Source organism: Pongo pygmaeus, chromosome 7 (genome assembly GCF_028885625.2).
Source record: "Pongo pygmaeus isolate AG05252 chromosome 7, NHGRI_mPonPyg2-v2.0_pri, whole genome shotgun sequence".
In the NCBI taxonomy this organism is placed as follows: domain Eukaryota; kingdom Metazoa; phylum Chordata; class Mammalia; order Primates; family Hominidae; genus Pongo; species Pongo pygmaeus.
In genome coordinates, this window is record NC_072380.2 from 128,314,960 (window position 1) to 128,336,969 (window position 22,010).

General features: G+C 36.5%; 1 protein-coding gene across 9 annotated transcripts in view; it reads right to left on the reverse strand.

Moving 5' to 3' along the window:
• The window catches only part of TRPS1 (transcriptional repressor GATA binding 1), a 263,808-nt gene extending 243,119 nt beyond the window's left edge, over window positions 1–20,689 (reverse strand). For 5 of the 9 annotated variants that reach the window (XM_054498765.2, XM_063669032.1, XM_054498764.2 and 2 more), the window contains exon 1: window positions 19,627–20,284. Coding sequence is in view for 1 of the 9 variants with exons in the window: in XM_063669035.1 (XP_063525105.1) it covers window positions 18,961–18,970 (10 nt within the window). In the remaining 8 variants the exon portion in view is untranslated. Of the gene's footprint in view, window positions 1–18,960; window positions 19,308–19,626; window positions 20,285–20,440 lie in introns of those variants that run through there. The other 4 variants (XM_063669035.1, XM_063669031.1, XM_063669030.1 and 1 more) reach the window with 3 other exon arrangements.
• Window positions 20,690–22,010: the final 1,321 nt, after the last annotated feature.

Genomic DNA, 22,010 nt, shown 5'->3' on the forward strand with positions numbered 1-22,010 from the left:
CATAGGATTATCAGGACAGTACCACATCCCTGTCATTCAACAACTTCCCCTTCCAAGAGGGTGCTGATCACAGACTTTTTACTGTAATGGAGCCAAGAAGAGACGGTTACTTAAACTAACAGAGTTTTTTTTTTTTTTTAACAAGAGATGCAGATATCGCTATAGAAAGAATACCAGTTGTATGTTTCCTGAATTATTACTAAAAACATTTGTTTAAATGTCTCATATATAAAGGTGATGGCCTTATCTCTGACAATGAATTAGGGCCTAAGGAGAAAGCAAATTGGGACACTGTTAACATTAAAAAGTCATCTAGTCTTTGAAATACTATTATAATACTACCTTGGAAGATACAGCAACTCAAATCTTGTTCACCCACCAGATAAGAAACAAAGTAGAGGGAGCCTCAGCTCTTAGGGCCAGGCTGCCTGGACTGAAATCCTGACTCTGCTACTTGCTACCTGTTGTAGCCTAGGCAATTTATTATACTTTCCTGAGACCCAGTTCTCTCCATTCTATAAAATAAAGTTGACAGCAGTTTCTATCTCAAGTGAAGACAATATACAGCAGACTGCTCAACCAATGTGAACCAGGATCAGCATTTTAAGGCAGCCCCAATGGAAGACGAACCTCTTGGAATGCAGCCTTTCCCTGGTCAACCTAGCTCACCTATGGCCTGTGGTTGCACTCACTTTTACTTAGTAATCAGTGCTTAGCTGCGCATCTACCAAGTCAGTTATTACTACACGCAGCTCATTTCTATGCAAACCGTGTCCAGCCTTTGGGCAAAGTTTGCATGCCCTCTGCTCCCTGATGTTCACAAGTGAAAACACTAAGCCCAACACATTTAATAATGTCCTCCTTCCCATCATTAAAGGGCACCACGCAGCTTTAGCAGCCAGGAAACTAGCCCAGCACATATGCTGTACAGCTGGCAATAGAGGCATCTTCAACAGCATCCACTCCTACATACAGTCTGATAAGGAACATTTTAATGGAGCCAAAACATCCATTTCCTTCCTCTATTTCTGCATTCAGCAAACAGGAGAGCTGGACAATCATATCAGGTATTATGAAATGGCCACTAGGGTTACCAGAACAGCAGGTCTAAATTTCGCCTACTCACTTTCAACCAAAAGTATGCACCCTTTCAGTTGTGGAAAAGTACAGAGGATTTTAAAAACCCCTACTTATTAACTAGCATGTACTCTACAGTGAAACTGTTGCTACTGTCGCTTAATTTGCAAAATCCAAGCAGATACTACTTTTAAAAATCCAACTATCTCTTTCAAAGGATTACAGACATAAGTTGCTTACAGACATAAGGTGACATCAGAAAAGCATGTTGGTATAATGCAATTAGCTAAGGTTTCTAGGAAGCTTTGGAATGTTTTGTTTTTAAAGAAGGCATAGATAAGTGCAAGTCCTACAAGTAATGAACCGTCCTAGAAGCAAAGAAATTCATTAAATAGATCTCCTTGATTTCTCCTTCATGGTCCCATGTCCATAGAGATTGGGAATGTACAATAATAGCAGGGCTTAATTTTCCAGAGCTGTTTAAAGTAATATTTAGGTGCTTAACAGAGTTAAATGTTAAATCAAAGGGACTTCCCAACTGTCAGATAAAATAATTTTTTTAAGTTAAAAAAAAAAGTTCTTAAACTTCAAAATTGTTCCCAGGCTTTTAAGATGAAATTAAAAGTGATTAGTAAAAATCAAACATTCAAAGAAATCTCAGAGGCATTGTTGTTCCAACATGAAAAACGTCTCAGCAGCTATTATTCAGTTATCACTTGATTGGCTATCACTGAGGGAAACATGAATATTAAAAATATTTGAGCAAAGAGGAATCCAGTATCCTCTTGCTGCCATAAACCTGAGCATCTCAAAGCAACATTACCTATGGTTGTGCTCAGCTCCCAACCCTAGTCATCAATATTCATGTTAGATCTCCTGACTCTAAATCACCCTTGCCCCCTCAGCATGCAAGCATTGGACCCACTTACAAGTGACTTTCATCCTGAAGCCAAGACATAAGCCATTGTCCTCAAACATCACAGCACAACCTTTGGGCCTGAGAACATTCAGAACATGGACGTTAAAAAGGCACGTTTCTGACTCATGACCTTAGAGCCTAACACTGTTATCCTCAATTAAGGACACATCATTTATCATCTTGCATCTCTGATTAGTTTATAGTGTCTCACGTACAATATCAGTAAAGTACAAGGCTGCCTGTGTTCTCCTTTTTTTTATACTTTTCAAATGAATTCAGGCTTCCCCTTTGCCTTAGTTTCACTGACACTGTCCCACTTCGCTAAATGACATTAATTGATAAAAGGCAGGATTTGAAAGCACACTGCAAAATACAACATACTCCGTTGCAACCAGTGGTATCCTACCTTAGGAACAATACATTAGGGCAAACATCAAGAAACATCTATAACTTATGCAATACCAGATAATCTTTATTTTCCTCTGAAACCTGACAAACCAATTTCACAATTTTCTCAGTACCTGAAAGTCTATGTTGCCAGCCAAAGTGTTCTTCCCCTATGTTGCTATTTAATGCAACACTTTTGAGAACTACTGCATCCAAGTCATTTGTAAAGGGAACAAAAATGAATTACGTATGTTCTCATTCTCCTCAGGTTCGTGATGCCCAGTAGCTTCTGGTATGAGCTATGCTAAAGCCGCACATAAATGGGAGCACAAGGCGGGGATGTTTTAACCTAAATGGGTGGAGGTAGAGAGTTTCAGGTAGAGAGTTTCAGGAAGAAGAATACAGAAGTGAACATGCCGAGGAACAGATAGAATCCCTGTAGTTAAGGTTGCATAGAAGGCATTTCATAAGGAGGGAAGAATATGAACAAAAGTCGGTGTGAGAATGTTCTAGGACTAGAAAGCACTATAGTACAGGTAGACACATGATGTAGTACAGATGGAACTGGTAAATTGGGGGGCAAACTGAAGGGTCCTGAATGCCAAATTAATGATGATAAACAAGTTTAAAACCAAGTACTTACGGAGGCTGAAGGCCACCGATATTGGAACTCAGAACCAAGTTAGGTCTAGAGGTGAAGGCTCAGAAGTTATTTCATTTGGATAAAAACCTAAAAGCATAAAACCCTCCAAGAAAAGTGCATAGATTAAGAGAATATTCAATGATAGACTAGAACAAGTGTGGCAGAGATGCAGTGCCTAGAAGCCAAGCCAGATGAGATACCCAAGAGAATGGCTGGCAGCATCCAATTCATCTGAGAGATGCAGTCAGATGGAAAGACCATTGGGGCTTGGCTTCCATTAGGCTACTGGCGACTTCAATACAGCAATGTCAACAAACAGAGGAGCCTTGGCAGATATCGCTTAGTTAAGAAATGGAGATTCGCATGAAATGAAACCCAGATTCGGGCATTCAATATTTTCTCCACTCTGACTTTACTTTTATTTTTATGTCTGAGTAGGTTTCTCTTTTATCTGAAACAGAACAAACTCCGTATCTGACTTAAAAACATTCTAATTAATAAATCTCAACAAGCAACATTTTGACTTTATGCCATGTCACCTGCAAGTTGAAATCCATCTGGAAATAAATAAAAAGTAGCCGTTTGTTTTGTTTTACCTTGTCTTGTTCTAAACTTTCAAAGGAGCCATATTCAATATTTGTTGTTACCTAAAATCCATCCCTTGCTTAAAACCTAATCTATCTCTCAGCTTCATTAGCCATGTATAAGCTACAGAATTGCATTTGGACTTTTCCTAGATTCCAAGAATGGTCCATAATCAATCTACAACTGGATTATAATCCAAATAGCCAGAAGATAATGCTATTTAACTAGCTTCTATAAAATATCCATGATAGTCTGTGTTCACAAATATGGCTCATGAGAACAAGTATAAAATAGTTTAAAGAATGTCTGAAAAGGAGTTTTCCAAAATAGGTGACTACATTAGCATAGTTGTGATTCAGGGGAATTAAAATACAGTTAAGTGTATACTGATTTATCAGGAAGGCAAATCCCTTAAGAGGTGGAAATAAACATTAAAATACAGCAACTCATCTTATTTAAACCTTATCTGGATACCACCTGTTATAAAAACCAACAAAAAACAGTGCTTTCTGATAAACAAAGCCCAGAATAAGAGCTATTTTGCCTTATTTTGATCTGCAATGCCAAGAGTACATGGAAAGGTTCCAATCTCTCAAAGTCAAAGAAGAAAACGAGATATTTTACATACAGGGGAGAATTATGTAAAAAATAAATAACATTAACAAAATCGTTAAGAAAAACTAAGGCTCATAAGCACTGATAGGGTTTCCTCTGGTTCTATAAGGTATACAATGATGATAAGTTATAATTCACAGTCTGGGTGAAAAATACATTTTGCTATATAGAGATAATAGCCACAGGACAAGGAGGAAACAAAAACAGATGATTATGTAATAATAATGGAAGTTTTCAGCCTTTCTCCATATAGTATGCTCACCACACCAAGAAAGAGATTTTACGTGGGATGATCAGCATAATAGTCAAAATAGTTCCTTAACCCATCTTAAAATTGCTTTTTAGTGTTAAAGATCATTCTATAGTTTCCTGATTTAATTGATTATATCTGATGGAATGAGTAAGATTATTTTCCACCAGCAAACTGTTTCATTTAAAGGAATAACTATTTACAAGATATTTATAAAAGGCTTTTCACCTGAAAGAAACATTAAAGAAACAAAACAACCAAAAAAAAAGAAAAAAAAAAACAAAACAAAAAAACAAGGCTGCCTTCTGGCTAAGAGAGAGAGAGGAAAATCCATGCAAATGAAAGTACAATGTCTTCTTCAGCCTGCGACTCAAGATGAACTGAACGGGGTTCAAATACAGACCCTGGACCAGCCCAGCAGTTTCCAGGGCCTGACACACCTCCTCCTCCACCTCCTCCAGCATTTCAAAGACACTTCTGGAGCTATGCTCTGAAAGAGCTTGGGGGCTGTCTTAGGTTCAACATCTTTCTGCATGGTATTTACCACAATTCTTTAAAATCCAGAGGTGAAAATGACAATAGCATTGGGGTTGTAATGTGTGAATTTCACTTATGCGGGCATTCACCTTTTGGACTATACAATATAACTATTAGGTCTGAAAGATAACAAACAAGGGATTTAGGTAAAATACCTCAGAAGTCTAAGAAGACACAGAATTATTCCTGTATTTCCACTCCAACAAAGTATGATTAAAATTAGCTTAACTATAATCAATAAACATAAATTGCATCCATATTGTACAGTGGAGTCATGGCTAAAAATAGAAAGTTGAGAAATTTTAAAAGAAAAATAGAGGCATTAAATGTATATTTTAAATTATTTTCACTATATTTGAAGTTGAAATTTATCATTCAAAAGACAGGATTCATAAGGAAAGTATTTAAAATAAATGAGGTTCTTTTATTTTTCTTTCATTAGTTTTTTATAAATGCTGAGGAGTTTATGTAAAACACCACTTATGGTTTTTCCAGCCAGATTTTAATAACTAATTGCACATTTCAAGCCTAATCTCACAGATGCCATCTACAGTTTTTCAACCTGCCAAGGGAACTATGACTGTTATGAATAAAGAAACATCCATTTCATGGAAGATAAAAATATCCTTAATTCAAATGGACTATTTTTAAAAATACTACTCTCTATATAGATAAATGTTAAAGCTGCTTTAAGCTAAAGGGAAAAGTAATACAAACTAGCTTCTTATTAGTGACCATTTTCATAAGCAGTTTTTCAGTACCAATTAGATTTTATCTAAATGAATCCAACATCACTATTGCTAAGGTGTCTGAAAAAAGCATTAAGCCTAGATTTTTCACAGTAATTCTTTAACTTTCTGTGATAGCTTCTAAACATTTGATGCCCGTATCTAAAGTACTGATAAAGAAATAATGTGAATATATCAACTGATTCATTATGATCATCAATTTATCACTGCATCCTAATAAATGACATTTTAATTCTATTCTCATATCCATGTGCAAAAGGAAAAATAAAGATTAATGAATCTTAAATAGTGGGCAGATTTCCTCAGCAAACATCAAAATCACCTAGTGTTTTACATATGAATGAGGATGGTGAACAGACCCAAGTTCTAGTTCAGTCCTTTAACCAAGTAGGGGGAAGTCACTTTTATCTTCAGTTTTCTTGTTTGTAAAATAAGATCATGCTAGAATGGATAGTAGCCCAAGTCCCTTCTGTCACTCAGAATAAAACATGACCCAATGGTCACTTTGATATACCTGAAGTAAAGAAAAACAAAGAAGTAAAACCAAACTTGAACGGCAGATTTTAGACTGACCAGCTGAAGAAAGTTCCACCATTGAGAAAAGAAGTGTTTCCTTGGCCAGGGTGTATTTCTCCATAACAGAAGGTTAGAAGAATCTTAAGCCTAAACCCGTATTTTCTCCTTTTGTGGGAAGCTGAACATTGTACACTTTGGCACAATGTATCCAAAGCAGAATAGATGGGGGCCAGCTCTTATAGTGAAATCACAGAACTAACAGAGTCATCTCAGAGACTACACCATTTACCCTACATCTGATTTCAGAGAGGTGATTTCATCTATTCTTCCATTTATATGTTTTTGTACATGGTTTTATTAATGTAACCTAATGAAATAAAATGTACATTCTGTTAGCTCAGAAAGTCAGTTAATATATATGTACATGATCTTTTGTCAAAAAACATTTGATCAATTATTTTTACAATAGTGTTTATGAAAATAAACCCCGACCTTCTTCCACATTAGGAAAAGATGAAAAGAGCTATTGAACTTTTCATAATTTATCTGTACATAGAGGCTTTGAATTAAATCTAAAAACATCATCCTGCCTCTTCTATTGTATTCCAAATGGGCAAATTTTTAAAATTACACTTTCAAAATAACACGTTAACAAGATTCAAAATCAGCACATTATCTTAATTACACAACACCGATGTGATTACATCGGACCAAACATTTTGGCAAAATGTTTGCCTGACATCACAGGAACCAAACAAGGGGATAGCTGGTTGAAATGTCCACATTTCTACCGGTGGAGACACCAAAATATTGTTAAATACACTCTACTAGCAATGGAAATAATGAGCTCTCTCAGAATGAATTCCACTTTCCAGGGACTAGCATGGGTAATGTATTAGAGATACCAAGTTTGCAATTTGGTATCTTAAATTTACTTAGGGCCTAATGCATTTATTCCTCTAATGAAAATGTTTTTCTAGTAGTATTCAAGATATATGTGCAGAGCCGTTACTTTTTACAGTAGCAGCTTATTTGTTTTTACACATAATTATAATTTAAGAATGCCGATCATCTCATGCAAAGCAGTCGAAAAACAAAAACAGCCAACAAAACCAGAGAAAGCTTTATTTATTCTAAAATGTCTTTACATTAAAATATGTCAGATTAAAGTCTCCACTCTACATACAGATTTAATTTTAACCCTGTGTCTGGGCAGTATTTTAAATTTTCTTATCACTTTTGGAGAATTCCACAGAACTATCTTAAGCTAGTTTCAAACCTGGTAAAAGTTGTGAGTTCTTTTTTTTCTTTTTCTTCCCATCAAATTTTGAGATATAAAATGCATCATGTCTAAATGAGAAACAATTAAATGTCATATTATTTTACATCATTCATAATTTTCAACTAATCACAAAGAATACTATATGATTTTCCAACATCACTGTTTTTTTGAAGTGAAAATGATTTATGAAAGGATTTCCCTCTAACTACTCCTTAGAAATGACCAAAATATCTTATCATGAAAAGGTGTGACAGGAGAACTGAAATCACTGATCTCTCAATTTCTGATGCATCAAAACGTTTCTGAAAACTCAACACAAGAGAAAATAATACAAAATAAGTGCAAAATTCATTTGCGTTTTATAGGCAATAACAAGGTTTCTGGAATAAGAAAATCCCAAAAGATAAAGTACTTCCTCTACTTTGTGATAAGCTTTAAAAGAAAAAAACTAAGTATTTCAAAATCAATGGACTTCAAGTAATACAAGAGAATTGGGAAAACATTTCTCTAAAAACTAATCCAGAACACAAGGTGTCAGTTTGGAAATAATGGAAGCATATTTCGTTTTAAAAATCTAAAACATTTTAAAGACAAAAATTCAAGTTAACATCCCAGTGATTAACTCTGGAACTGCTTAGCCAAAAACAACTTTCGGCACTTAAAACATAAAACTGTCAGTTTCCTCTGCTTGGAGACAAAACATACAAAAAGCAAACATTCACTGTTATATTCTCCTAGACATGAAAGATAGAACTAACTTTCATAAAAGGTGATCACTCTGAGTATTTCTACCTGATATGATATTCATGTCGTAGCTCCTAAAAATCAGTTACAAATTCCAAACCTCAGAACTATCCTTAATAGATGGCTACTATTCTAGTTTGCGTTACTCCCTCAACTTGATGGAAATACAATCATTTACTGAACTACACTAGCTCAACTCATAAATACGTTAAGCAGCCTGTGATTGATGTTATTGAATTTATAAGCTACCAGAAACAAGTAAACTCCTTACTGTAGACCTCAAAGAGTTGATAACATGATACTTGGCACTGTACTTCTTGGGAATCTAAAACATACTGATGGTGAGAATCTTTTAAGTATTCTTCTGCCCTAAATCCAGAAAACATGACTTTCAAGTATCATCCATGGTCGAATGGTCAAATTCATATTTATAAACTTGGAATAGAGAGTTTGGTGGAAGTATTGCATAACTAAAATTGACTTTTTTTTTAAGCCAGAACTATGTCACAGTTGGTGCTTATAATTGTTTCAAAATTATACAACTTTATTTAATTCCATGCAATGCATTTCCACATAGAAATGGAGTAGCAAACTCCTACTCAATAGCAAACAATAAAATAAAATAAAATCAAGTATGTAAGCTTTTTCCTCTTCTTAGACACTGTCCCCAGAATGGAAAAGTTATAAAGAAAGGTAGGTAAAAGTCCTGCAGCCTACACATTTTTCCACTGAGAAGGTAAATCCTTACTCCTCCAGAAACTAAAATATTAGACCCCAAACAGTGTGGGGGGAAGAGGGGTAGGAGGTTGAAAAAAAGAAAAAAATGATGATAAAGCAGGGCAGAATAAGCCAGAGGAAGCACGCTTGGTCTCAGCATAATTTTCTTTAGCATCCTAAAATCAACGACATCACGCAGCCCATGATCTCTGCTTACTCTTCTGAAAACCAGTCAGAGGATTTTCAGAAAGGAAGACATCTAGTTGTGCTTCCAAATGCCAAAGGAACTTACAGGACCTTCCACTCCTGAAGGAAAACAGCACAGTAGCGCACCAGAGACTAGAGAATGCTTTTCGTCACGCAAAGCCGGAACTGATGAGTGTGACCCCAGTGGGGTTTATCTAAAATTCCCAAGTACAACAGGCAAAGGGGTCAAAGTTTTCTATGTCAGAGATATATAAATAAAGCCATATGCAGCAACCGTTCCTATGTTATCATGGATTATACAGTATCCTAGTCCCCCTTCTGTTCAGATATATATACATCTCTCTTTTAAAGAAGAAACTGAAAATGGGAAAAATTAAAAGGAGGGAAACCTGCTATTACTAATATCTACCCCCAGTTCTCCAGCTCTAATCATTATTGCTATTTTTTAAAATGTTAGTATTGCCAAGGACACACTGAATTGTTCAGGGAATGAGAATATGTATGTGCATAATTACGTGCTAACAGTGATATACTGAATTATTCTGGGAGTAAAAAGTACATGATGTACATAAATGTACACAAATACATGTAACACTAAATACAAATATGTGTAACACTAAACATACACAAATATGTGTAACATTGAATACAGATATGTATAACACTAAAAAGCTGAATGTTAGACACAGTGAAGGTGCAAGATTGGGTACACATATTTACACATAAAATGTGTACATTATTATTTTTACCAGTGACCTAAAATCATCTTACTGGCAGCTTTCTTAAAGCTTATCGAAGTAAAAAGAAAAAGTAAAATATGTTATAAATAATTAGGGCATTCCTTCAAAAGCACAAGTTTTCTTAAAAACGGGACTTTAAAAATAGAATAAACAGTGATGGCATAGAGTAAAATAGTTTATTATAATTGAGGTTTAGATGACAGTGAGTTTCTTACAGTAATTTACCACATCATACATCCAAAGAATGTAATTCAAATGCATTATAATTACAAAGGAGAAACATCTCTTAGTGTTTGTTTATAAGTTACAGAAAATAGTATTTCATATTTTTCAATCCTTGAATGTGTAACTACTTACTGACTACTTGTAAATTATTTTCTAAAACTTCCCTAAGTTTGCAGAACTGAGGAGCAAATTTTGCAATAATCTTCTAAAAAGGTATACTTCCAATATTAATTTAAAGACAGCTTAACATATTTCGTATTTTTTAATTTATAATTTAAATATAATTACTAATATAAAAATTCAGCAGCCAAATACAGGTGAAACATATCATTTTAAAAGATCTCAAAGGTATATCAAAAAATAATTGATAAAGAACTATGAATCATACAACAAAGAGATGAATATGTATTGAAAAATTTAGTAATATGGGCCTTGATTAAAATTAATGTATATATGACCTGTCTTAACTTGGCATCACAAAGCAAAGCAAAAACAAATGCAAAACTTTCTTTTAGGAACTTTTATATGTTCAGAGCTACTTAAAAGTATTGAGAGAAAATGGGCTGATGTATTTATTTCTACATCTTGCAAAGCTAAAGATGATGTGCAGATAATGACATCGCAAAGTAGGCACAAGTAGAATTTGGTTTTTAATTTGTTTTGTCTATCATGCTGTCATTTCAGAACCAAAATTACAATTAAATTAACCCTCAAATAGGTGTTGGGATGCATTAAGTAATTAAAATGGGCATTACAAAGACTAAAGTCATTTCACAAAATATGCAATATGCTAAAATTCCACGTAGTGCCTGTAATGTAAAAACATTCTATGCAAGTGAGACTATAGCTATCCTGCACGTACATGTACGCACTTATTTAATATGAAGCCACAAATTCATATATTCCACTTGTGCATAGCTCAGAGAGAAAAAGCTAACAGTAGATTAGTAATGCTTGATCCCTTTGTACATGAAGTGTATCATGTAATAGAGAAATTAGATTCCACAAACCAATTTCTGCCATATATTTTTACACCATTTATAAACGTATCTGATCTTCCATATGATACGTACAGAAATTGAAATAGCAATTCACATTGTATTGTAGAATCTAATCAGGAAGCACATGTTATATTATTAATGTTTATTGATTTGTAAGCTTTATACATTCTGTCCAAATTCTACAAGTAAAAACAGCTCTGAAATCCTTTTGATCTTTCTTTTTCTACAGCTAAGGTATTTTTAGTGTTTAAATAGCAGTTGATATCTTATCTATTGTCTTATACAGTACTGGATGCATTACTGGTTACTATAATACTCAATTTAACAACTAGTAATATTAATGCTTTTTTCAAGCTTGGGACATATATAGCAGATAATATAAACATGTTTACTATTATTTATGATACTATACTACTCACTATCATGAATACAAAGTAATTAACAGATAAAGCTATTATGAATGCAAACAAGAGAACCATGCTCCCCTCAAAAAAGAAAAAAAGAAACGGAACATAAACTGTAAATACTTGTATATTTCCTTCTAACACTATCTAGTATAGAAGACAAATAGCTAACAATAAATCATTTGTTTATTCATGTTAAATAAATTTAATATGTACATTAACTTCTGACTTACTTAAAAGTATATGGAATATTTTCCAGAGACTATTTTGACTGTGTCAATTACCCTAGATACCAAAGTTGTTGTATTGTGTTGCTTGATGAAATAGGACATAGATCAACCCTCAAAACCAGTATTACAAGCCTGGCAAATAGCATCACATTTGGGTGACGCACAGAATCCATCACCCTAGGGAAAAACGCATTGGGTCATAGTACAGAGTCTTTACATGTTCCATATTATTTCTACATAACGTTTTGAGATGATAGAATTGTAAACTATAAAGTGGTAGCCCATAAAATGATATACTCACAAACAGTCCTGTCCCTTAACTGCTCCTCTCAACAGAAATGAGACTTAAAAAATGATCTCAGAAGCATTTCTTACAATACACTGAAAGGTGGCATTTTGATTTATGATTTTTTTCATTTAAAAAAATTCCTTAGTAAATTCAGAGCAGGTATAAGTATTATGATAACAATTGATTCATCATGTTTAAACTCCATACTCATTTCAAGCTTTTAGACTTCATAATGTAGGTCATGTTAACTCCTTAAAAGATTCACGTTTCAAGCACAGAGTTAATAGTATTCTAAATTCCACCATCAAGATGTGTCAAAGTATTATCTGTCTACATAGTCTACATACATTCCATATATAAAACACACCTATAATAGCATGCACATATATTGGCAATAATTCAAACATAGCAAAGCTATCATGAGTACTTCAAACATTTGCAGACAATTACATTGCTAGAACTCCTCTCATATTATAGGTATCCTATGACAAGCTACTAAAAAATTACACAAATCAAAAAGTGTTACCTTTGTTCAAATAATACTGCTGTTCATTATACAACAGAAAATATCATCCTTAATCTCTCAGGAACCAAGATAGTGGTGGATTCTTGGAGCAGAAGTAGTGCAGAATGGTTTGAGGCAAAATCGAAACATATTGTTTAAGTAAACCTTAAGGGGAGGGGAGCATATGCGCAATTGATGGATTTTTTTTTTTTTTTTTTTTGGTATCATCTTCCACAAAACCTCCCACCAACCCCTCCCCACCACTTACCAGTAAACAATCTGCTGATATTAAGGGACTGCAACTCTAAACACCTCCCTTTGCCTTATTTCCTTCTTGCTAAACTTTATTGCTTTTCCCTCAGTTTTGAAGCAACAAACAAAATTCATTAAATAAAAATTTATTAACAGATGCAGCCATAACACGAAATGTATGTTTGAAAACTTTGTAATAAATAAAATGAATCTAGACTTACTCCAAGAAACTTTCACTATGCTGATGTGAACAACATATGCATTAAATTCCTAAAGTTTTTCCAAACAAATCTTTAACTAAAGGAGCCATGAGCAAAAAAGGAATGCCTATGATTTGAACTAGAGCCTGTAACTCTTGCAAGAAAAACTGAGAAACATATCAAGTAAATCAAAACTGTCAAATTTATAAGCAGAGAACACTTCAATGCCCCAAATATGCAGAATGCTTTTTATAGTCACAAATGCCTTAAAGACTGTACTCTTCCTTGTGTGACACTTAATTTTCACTATATATATATTATTCCTTAAATGTGCTCTAGGTAAAGAAGGAAAAAAAAAATCTATCAGGAACAATTTGGGTTAAAAGCAAAGTCCACGACAAGTAACCGTTAAGATTTAAACCTCAGGAACAATTCACAAAAGCAAAGTCGAGACAGTACTTAGTTCTGACCCACCGAATGGGGCAGAGGGCCTTCCACTAAACCCAATAATTTCTGGGTGGAGTGTCTTTTCCCAAGGAAGGGAACACTAGCACAAATCTTTTTGCCCCCTAAAAAGATTTTCCTACTTGCCAGCTTCTGAAGTTGCCCTGATGTCAATCAACATCACCAAGATGTCTCTTAACTGGAGAAAGTTCTGTTTGCCTGTGCAAAGTCAGAAAGAAAGAAATGACTATTTCTTTAAAAAAAAAAAAAAAAAAAGGAAGCTATAATTACTGTTTGATAAATAGGGTTAAAAAAATTATCATCTAAAATTGTAAGAAAAAAGAGCTGCCTGTAGAAACGCACTGACCCTTAAAATTAATGTTTTCAGTCTAAAAATGCATTTTTGTAAAGTTTCATCTATTTTCCTTCCTCTGCACATAAAAATGATTAATGTCACATTTAAACTTCCACATTTTAGGCTCTTGCTAACAGGTGTCGCATTCTTTATATAAACATATTCTTTGACCTGTGGCCATTGATAACCTTAATTAATTAATCTCCATTGAAACAAAAACAAATGGATTTTTTTTCCAAATAAGAAAGAAATAATGCAACGCAAATACCCAATCTCCCCAAAACCCAAAAACTGTTTAAGTTACGGTAACCTGAAATGCACCAGCCATCACAAAGAGCAATTGGAGAAATCCAGCAGTGCTCAGCAGGAAAGATTTTTAATAACAGATTGAAAAACAAGAATAAAAATAACTGCATCAACAGAGCCTTTCTTCCTCAGGCCACAAGCCCGTTCTTACTTGAACTTTTTTTTTTTTTTAAATGGCATTTTGGCCACTAAAACCAATCCAGAACATTATTAAAAGTTAAAAGCTACCAATTACTTCTGTCTGTTCTTTTAAAGCAAAGTTTGGCATTACGTCAGTTGGTTTAAAGAAAACAAGAAAGAGAGAGAGAAAGAGTAGGAGAGAAAGTTTCCTGCTTGTATAAACTAAACCACCAGGGAAGGTGTCTAGCCACTTGTAAAGTATTTACTGCAGGTTTTTAAAAGCTAGAAACATTTTAAAAATTAAAAGTTTTTTGTTATTATTTTTAGTGAAACACACTTAAGAACGACAAGTGTATCCTTAATGTCTTCTTTGGGGTGTCTTAATGTTATATTTGTATTTCAGTTACAGCTTGGAATCAGAAAATGATTTCAAATGATGCTCCAAATTTGAAGTACATAGATAATTTCACCTTTATTTTTGCTATTTGGATTTGTGCTCTTGGAAAAGGGAAAAAAAAAAAAAAAAAGTGGGATAGCAAAAAGTAGACCGCTACAATAATAGCTGCTATATGCTGCAGGGACCAGTTGAGTTTCTTCACCTAACTAATGCTTAACAATTCAAATGGTTTTCACCTGTAGATCCTACTGCAACTTCAGAGATTCCTGAAGCTCAAAGATCTCTTTCTAACCAAAGTCAAGTTCTACATTATTATGTCCATCAGAAAACCAAACTAAAGGCCAAATTCAGTTCTCAGGAATAGGAGAACCACTGAGCGCTGTGATAGCTCAAAAAGTGATCATAATAATAAAATTGAAGACATTATCTATAAAGGTCATATATAATTAATAGAATATTTTATACAAACAAATGACTTTGGCCCTACTTACATCGGAGGATAAATTCTGAAAAGTAGTTATATCCTCTGCAGCACTGTTTGCTATTGAACAATGGAATAAAACAAATTTGGTATTTTAGCTTATTTACTTTAATCCACTGGTTACAGCTTTTGGGAGACAAATTATTTTTAAAATTACACTAAAACAAACCTCTATGTAATTTTTTAATGTAAATAATTGCAAAGTATGTTAGTCTTTTCTATACATGACAAGCACTCTTAAACAATTAGATTAAATGTCTACTTGGCAAAGGCTAGAAGACCATCTTTATACTATATCTAAGGGGGACTCAAAAATTCCATAAATCATAACTATTATGGTAACAAAGAATTTACTTATTTCTGTATAATAACAAAAGATAAATGTCATTTTCACAGATAAGCCATCAAAGTAAAAGCCAAGTCTATGTATATGCTGTCATTAATTTCCCAAAACTTCAACAAATGGTAAATAAAGATGATAAATGAGTAAACAAGACTCAGAATTAGTTATCAATGGTATTAGCAGTTATCATCAGCAAAAGAGGGAGAAAAAGAAACCTATTACCTGAAAGCTTGACCTAGCAAGGATGAACAACAAAATACGAGCGCATAAAACTTGCCTGTTTTTATCAAATTGATTGTAACTTGTGAGCTGCAATATTTGGGACAGAACTGTCTGAGTTTATAGTTTTCTATGCCTGCTAAAAACAGATGCAGACTACCACACTAGCTGTCCTGCGGAAACTAAATTAAGGAAAGGCAAATACCAAGTGGAAAGTTGTCAGCCTGTTGAATGAATGGCTTCATTTTACACACCAGAGAAATCTTAATAAGAATATGTTTTAATGTAAGCCAGTCATTTTATTTTAAGTTCATCACTTATTACAAAAATAATCTTTCCTTTAAATCAATTATAGACACCTGCCCATAACTTTCTTAAAGTCCGTGTTGTTGTACACATAATAGCATAGTGTTGTTACATTATCGTTGCTATCAAAAGAAGAACTGAAGTTAAAATATAATTATTCTAAAATATTCATGTTGTGAAAAATGTTTAAAGGTCAGTTATCAGTATTTGTTCCAATTTCAAATTTGAAATAAAGTTTTAGTTCAAAAACAATTTGCTGCAAGTCCTCTGGAAACTTTCAGTAATGTTTATTTACAACAAAGAAGGTAAGACTAGAGTTTATAAAAATCTACACTCTTTGGTTGCTTTCTTAATAAAAATGTACAGATCATTAATCACATATTGTGGGTTGTATATCTGTACACACATACACATATACATCTAATAATAGTAGTGATAATAGAACCGTCACTGAAATACTAGAATCGTAAAAGCAGCTTTTCTACAGATGCATGCATTTCCCTGTTTTAAAGGTCTTCCTTATGAATGAAGATTTCCTTATAGGAAGAGACCTATATGATGTAAATCAGAATAAACTCAAGAGTGGTAGGTGACTTAAATAATACTGAAAATATGGTAGTAATATGTGTAACTTATTTCGGATTAGCCCACTGATTCTGATCCTAAACTGGTTTTCAAACACGTATGCAGAAAATTTTATAAAAGCATTTAAAATATTAGTCATCGAAATGCTAAGTTCTAAATTCAGCTCAGACTTCACAGCTATTATGACATTTTTCTCCTTACCTTTAACGTTACCTTTAAGAGACAAAGGACAAAACCTAAATAGTAGCACAGACCCTTACAGCATCTAGAATTCAAAGGAGTGACAAACTTTGTGTTAGTAACTTGCTACTTTCCACCACTTATTTGAAAAGTGTTAGACTTAGGTATTATGTATGGAAAAGCAGTCTACACATATATATCCTAACATATAACATACATATCAGGAAGCCATAAACATCAGCTCGCCAGTGGTAAATAATACTTTGCCAACAGAGTACTAATGAAGCTTCAGAAGGCCTCACATTCAGAGAAATCAAGTTATAATGTTGGCATTAAGATTCTATTTGCCCCTCAGGAGTTTTATTTTCACATTATTAACATCCAGAAATAATCGTCAAACTTTAGCATGTTACTAGCCCTGTATATTAAACTGAATCTAGAGATGTTTTTTATCCAAAGGTGTAGCTTTAAAAGGAAGTTATGAAATCCAAGGAGAGAGAAACTCTAAGAATATATTTGACTTGTTAAGATTAAGCACATCATTAATAAACTTTCACTTAAAGGTAAAAAAAAAAAATCCTCAAAATGTTGGTATCATTTCCAGACTGTCCTGTCAGCATCATAACTTACAGGAAACGCTTCATCTTCCCATACAAACCCTGTATTTATTCACAACCCTGGCATACTTGGGGAAAGAAAAAAAAAAAAGCCCACACGATTTTAGATCCTGTTTGCTTTTATACGTTAACTGGTGGAATATCTGAGAGAGCCTTCTAAGCAAATGAGCGGCATGTAAAACTTCACAACAGTGAGTTCAGAAACTTTCATTCTCATTTTGTCCACGTCAAGAACTGGCTGCCCGCATGACTTTCCTCTGCTGTCCCTTGCATTTTTAACTCTGGCAGCCTTTTCTAAATGATCAACTTTTTCTAAAACCAGCAGGAAAGTAACATGATGCCAGCAAGATCCATAGGTTTTAGCTTCAGAGCTGGAGGACTTTGAAGAATTGTTGGAAGGTTCCTATTTTATTTTTGCTTTGAACAATCAAGTTTTAGCCAACAACCAGGCCCAGAGTTATCATTTCTTTGTAATTTTGTCTCAGGCCCTATCTGTATTTTTCTTTTGTACTTATTATCTCTCCCAGACCCTTTCCTGTTCACCTGGTGTGTTTACAAAAGTTCAATGAATCTACAAAAGTACAATGAATAGGCCTAACTTGTCTCAGATTTAACTCCTCCGCTGAGCTTCTCACTTCACTTACCTCGCTTAAACTCTAGCCGTGATTTTCCAAAATGGGATAAGAATTAATACTCTATCATAATTTAGATTCATCATTAAGATCCATGGCTTACTCAAAAAACTTTCAAAGCATCAAATATGAGGCCTAAAAAGATAGAGGGAAGTAAAGCCGGTCCTAAAATTTAATAAGTCCAAGATTCCCTCTGAAACCCACCAGTCCTTCTCACCCTCTAACTTAAATTGCTTTAGGGTCCTGGGGCCATAAAACAGTTACTGACTTCCCTGGGGAAAGGGGGAAACACCACCATCTCAGACAGGTACTAACGAAAAAGCTTTCCCAGCCACAAAAACAGCTTTGCACTTCAAACAGCTCCCACCGCCGCCTCACCCTCAAATTATTCATGGGGTCCTATAATCCTGGAGTTATTTGGAGGGACAGCGATGTTTGCCTTGGCCTTTCAAAGATGCATTTCTCTGGATCCCAAACAGGAACTAGACAGAAGGCAAAGCGTCTGTCCGCCTGGATGTCCCACCGCTGTCAGGCATTTAATCACCGGCCAGTGTCCCCTGACCCGCGCGACACATGGCGCATCAACCGCATCGCAGAGGAAGTCTGCCCCTTCCTCAGCCCCTACGGAAGCGCCCGGGCTGCAAGGCCCTGCCACATGGTACGGACAGGGCACAGACCCCTCGGCCAAGCTGTCCTGAGCCGCTCTGAGGCGGGTGCACCAAGGGATGCGACACCCGCCTTCTCCAGAGCCCAGCTGGGCCTTTAAGGGAAAAAAGTTTGAAGCCTGCATTTGCAAACTCTTCAAAGCCAAAGGCAGTCCTGTGCTGTTTTCCCACTTTGGGGACCATACGGAGGCCCCTCTCTGAGACCCTCCCGACCCTCCCGAGTTCGCCCAACTTACTACTCTGCATGCTGGTGCCTAGTCTGCGCCCCGCTTGTCACGAGCCCCCAGAAAACTTGCAGTGGCGGCGGCGGCGGCGGCCCCTCGGGTCCAACCACCTCTAGCTCCTCCGCTGCGCCCGGTAGGAGAGAATTAAAATCAGCCAGAAAGAGACAGCGAGGGGGAGTGGGGCTGCGAGGGGGAGGGGGCACCGGCCTGAAACTTCTTTTTTTGGCAAATGGGGATTTGTTTTTCCTCCTCCCCGGCGGCTGAACTTGACCCTGCTGACTCCAGGGGCTACTGCAGTTTGAAGTCGCTGGTTTCCAAAGCTCAGATGCCTCAGACCCACCAAAAGGAGGAGAGGAAGGGGAAAAAAGGGAGCAGAAGAGAAGAAAGAAAGAAAGAAATCACACGCTCAAAAAGGAAGAAAGAAAATGCATGTGAAACCCGAGAAGCCTGCGCTTGGCTTTCTGCACACTCTCCCTCTGCTTTTTTTTTTTTTTTTTTTCAAAGAAAGTCACTTTTAATTCCCAGGGCTCCCCGCTCGCGATCGCCCACATTTTGCGCACACACGAGCGGGCGCTGCACTCGCGTCGCGGCGCCCCGGGCCCGGCCGAGGGGAGCCCGCGCCCCCCGCGCCCCCCGCGGCCCCCGGCCCCGCGGCCCGCCCGGGCCTCCCCTCCTTACCTGTTGATTAATCGTCAAGAACACCCTCGGCAGCCCGAAAGATGGTGGCGCGGCGGCCAAAGCCATGAACCGTCTTCTGTTGTTTGCAGAGTTGATCTTGGATTATTGCGGGGGGGAGAGAAAAAGGTCTTTCCTGCCTCCCCCCCTTTCCCTCCCCCACCCTTATTAAAAAAGAGGGAGAGAGAGAGAGAGATAAAGAGAGAGAGAAAGAGAAAGGAAATAGAGCAAGGATGTGCCCGGTGCCGGGTGGGAGAGGGGAGGGGGTGTTGTTTTTTGTTTAAAAAAAAAAAAAAAAGAAATAGGAAGGCGAGAGAGCAATCGAGAGGACGCGAGGTCTGGAGAAACCAGCAGCACCAAAAAAGAGGACGCTAGAGATTGCAGTGAGATCGGGTCTTTATCAGAAATGTTATCGCTTGTCAGGACCTCAGTCTCCGCGCATTACGTCAGTTTCAAGACACCAACACTATTAATATCAAAGGAGCCTTCGCGGAGGAAAGCGCCACCCCAGACCGAGCTCCCTTAAAGAGACAGCGCGCGTCCCCGCGCCGCCGCCGCCGCCCCGCCCGGCTCCGAGCACCCGCCGCCGCCGCCGCCCGCCGGGACCGGCCCCGGCCGCGGCGAGCCGGCTGCGCGAGAACTTCGCCCGAGTCGGAGCGCCGCAAATGAGAGCGGCGCGGTGCAGGGACCCGGCTACCTTCCCGCCCCGCCTCTCCCCCCTCCTCCCTCCCCCACCTCCCGTCTGTGAACGTGCGGGCTGGAAAAGGAGGAAAAATCCGAACGCGTTAGGAATAATGTGATAAAGACGAGGACTTACCTTGGGGGAGTGGGGGGGCAGGTGGGGGGCAGTGCGTGGCCGCCAAACCGAGGTTCCCCAGACACTCAGAGATGCTAACAGAAACAATCTAAAGAACTCTCAAAGTCCTTTTACCTTTTCTGTTGTTACTTTCCCTTCTCTCTCCCAATTAAACGACGCAGGATGTGTGTGTGCGTGTGCGCCCCCTCCCCCGCCCTTTATCTGTGGCAAGAAGTCTTAGGACACCTAGTTAGTTGGTGATCAGGATTCCCCACGCTTTTCATGGCAAGAAGGCTTGAGGAGAACAACTTGAACTCTATCCTGAGTTGGAGAAGTGCGGACTGAGGTTGCTATGGTTTTCTGAGCTAAAGAGAAGCCAGAAACTCAATGGGTGCTTTAAGGGGGTACCACAAAACAGACAAAATGGGAACATTATTCAAATGCTGCAAGATTAATACATGCAGTTTGGGTTTTAGTAGCAGATAAGGAACTCTGAATTAAGCGTGACATTCTTTTTTAGCTACTTTACATCTCCATATACTCTCATTATTAAGAGAAATTGCCTCAACATAAAGTTCACTGGATTGAGCTTTTTTTTTTTTTTTTTGACTTCTAAAGATCAACAATGCATAAAACATTACCATGACAGGATTCAAAGTATAGTAGGTGTTAAAAACAAAGTAAACATTTCTTGGGCGTTTGGACTTCATTTTCTTCAGTTGGGTGACTTTAAGTGGCATGTTTTTCCTCTGGTGAAAGTCAGTTTAAAGTAATTTTGTGCTAAAAGGAGAAACATCTTTCCTTTTCCAAACTACAAAATGATTAAAATTAGAATCTTAGGTACAATCATGAATCTGAGAGCCGAAGATGAAGTAATTTCCTCCAAAATATTTTTCACTAAATGATTCTTGCATCTTTTTAGAGAAAAGATGGGTGTATTTTCCAAACATACTATTATCAGAAGTGAAAAAGCCAATCATTTTAAAAAATTAAAACTGAAGTAGGTGCTTTAAAACCTTACGCCTTTTTCTCTATGGTCTTTATTTAATATACCTAGTCAAGCAGATTTTTTTTTTTGCAGCACATTTATTCCAGAAGTATTTTGGTACCGTTTCCCATACACTCTTTATGAGTAGAAAAGCAATAATTCTTTTGCAATAGAGAAACTAGTCAGGTGAAAAAGTAGTCAAAATACAGTTTCACAATGAGGCAAACAATATATTCCCTAAAGGAGAGAGAAGACAATGAACCTCATATGCCTGGAGTTATTCATATGTTATCATCCATTTAAATTAATTTGAGAACAGAGTTAGATTTATATATAGTACTGCATGCCGGGAAAATTAATATCAAAATCTTCAGTAAATCTCATAGTCAGCTACTAATGACCACCTGCATATTTCCACACTGGAGTCATTTAATACTGTCCACCACCAATTTCCACTGTAAAATGTATTCATATATTAAATATAGACCTTTTATTTTCTTTTTTTAAGCCATAAATTAACTTGCCGACTTTTATGGAAATATGCACGGCACAGTGAGAAGCATTTTTATTAAAGGAAAAAAATAAGGATCTGAGTGAAACATT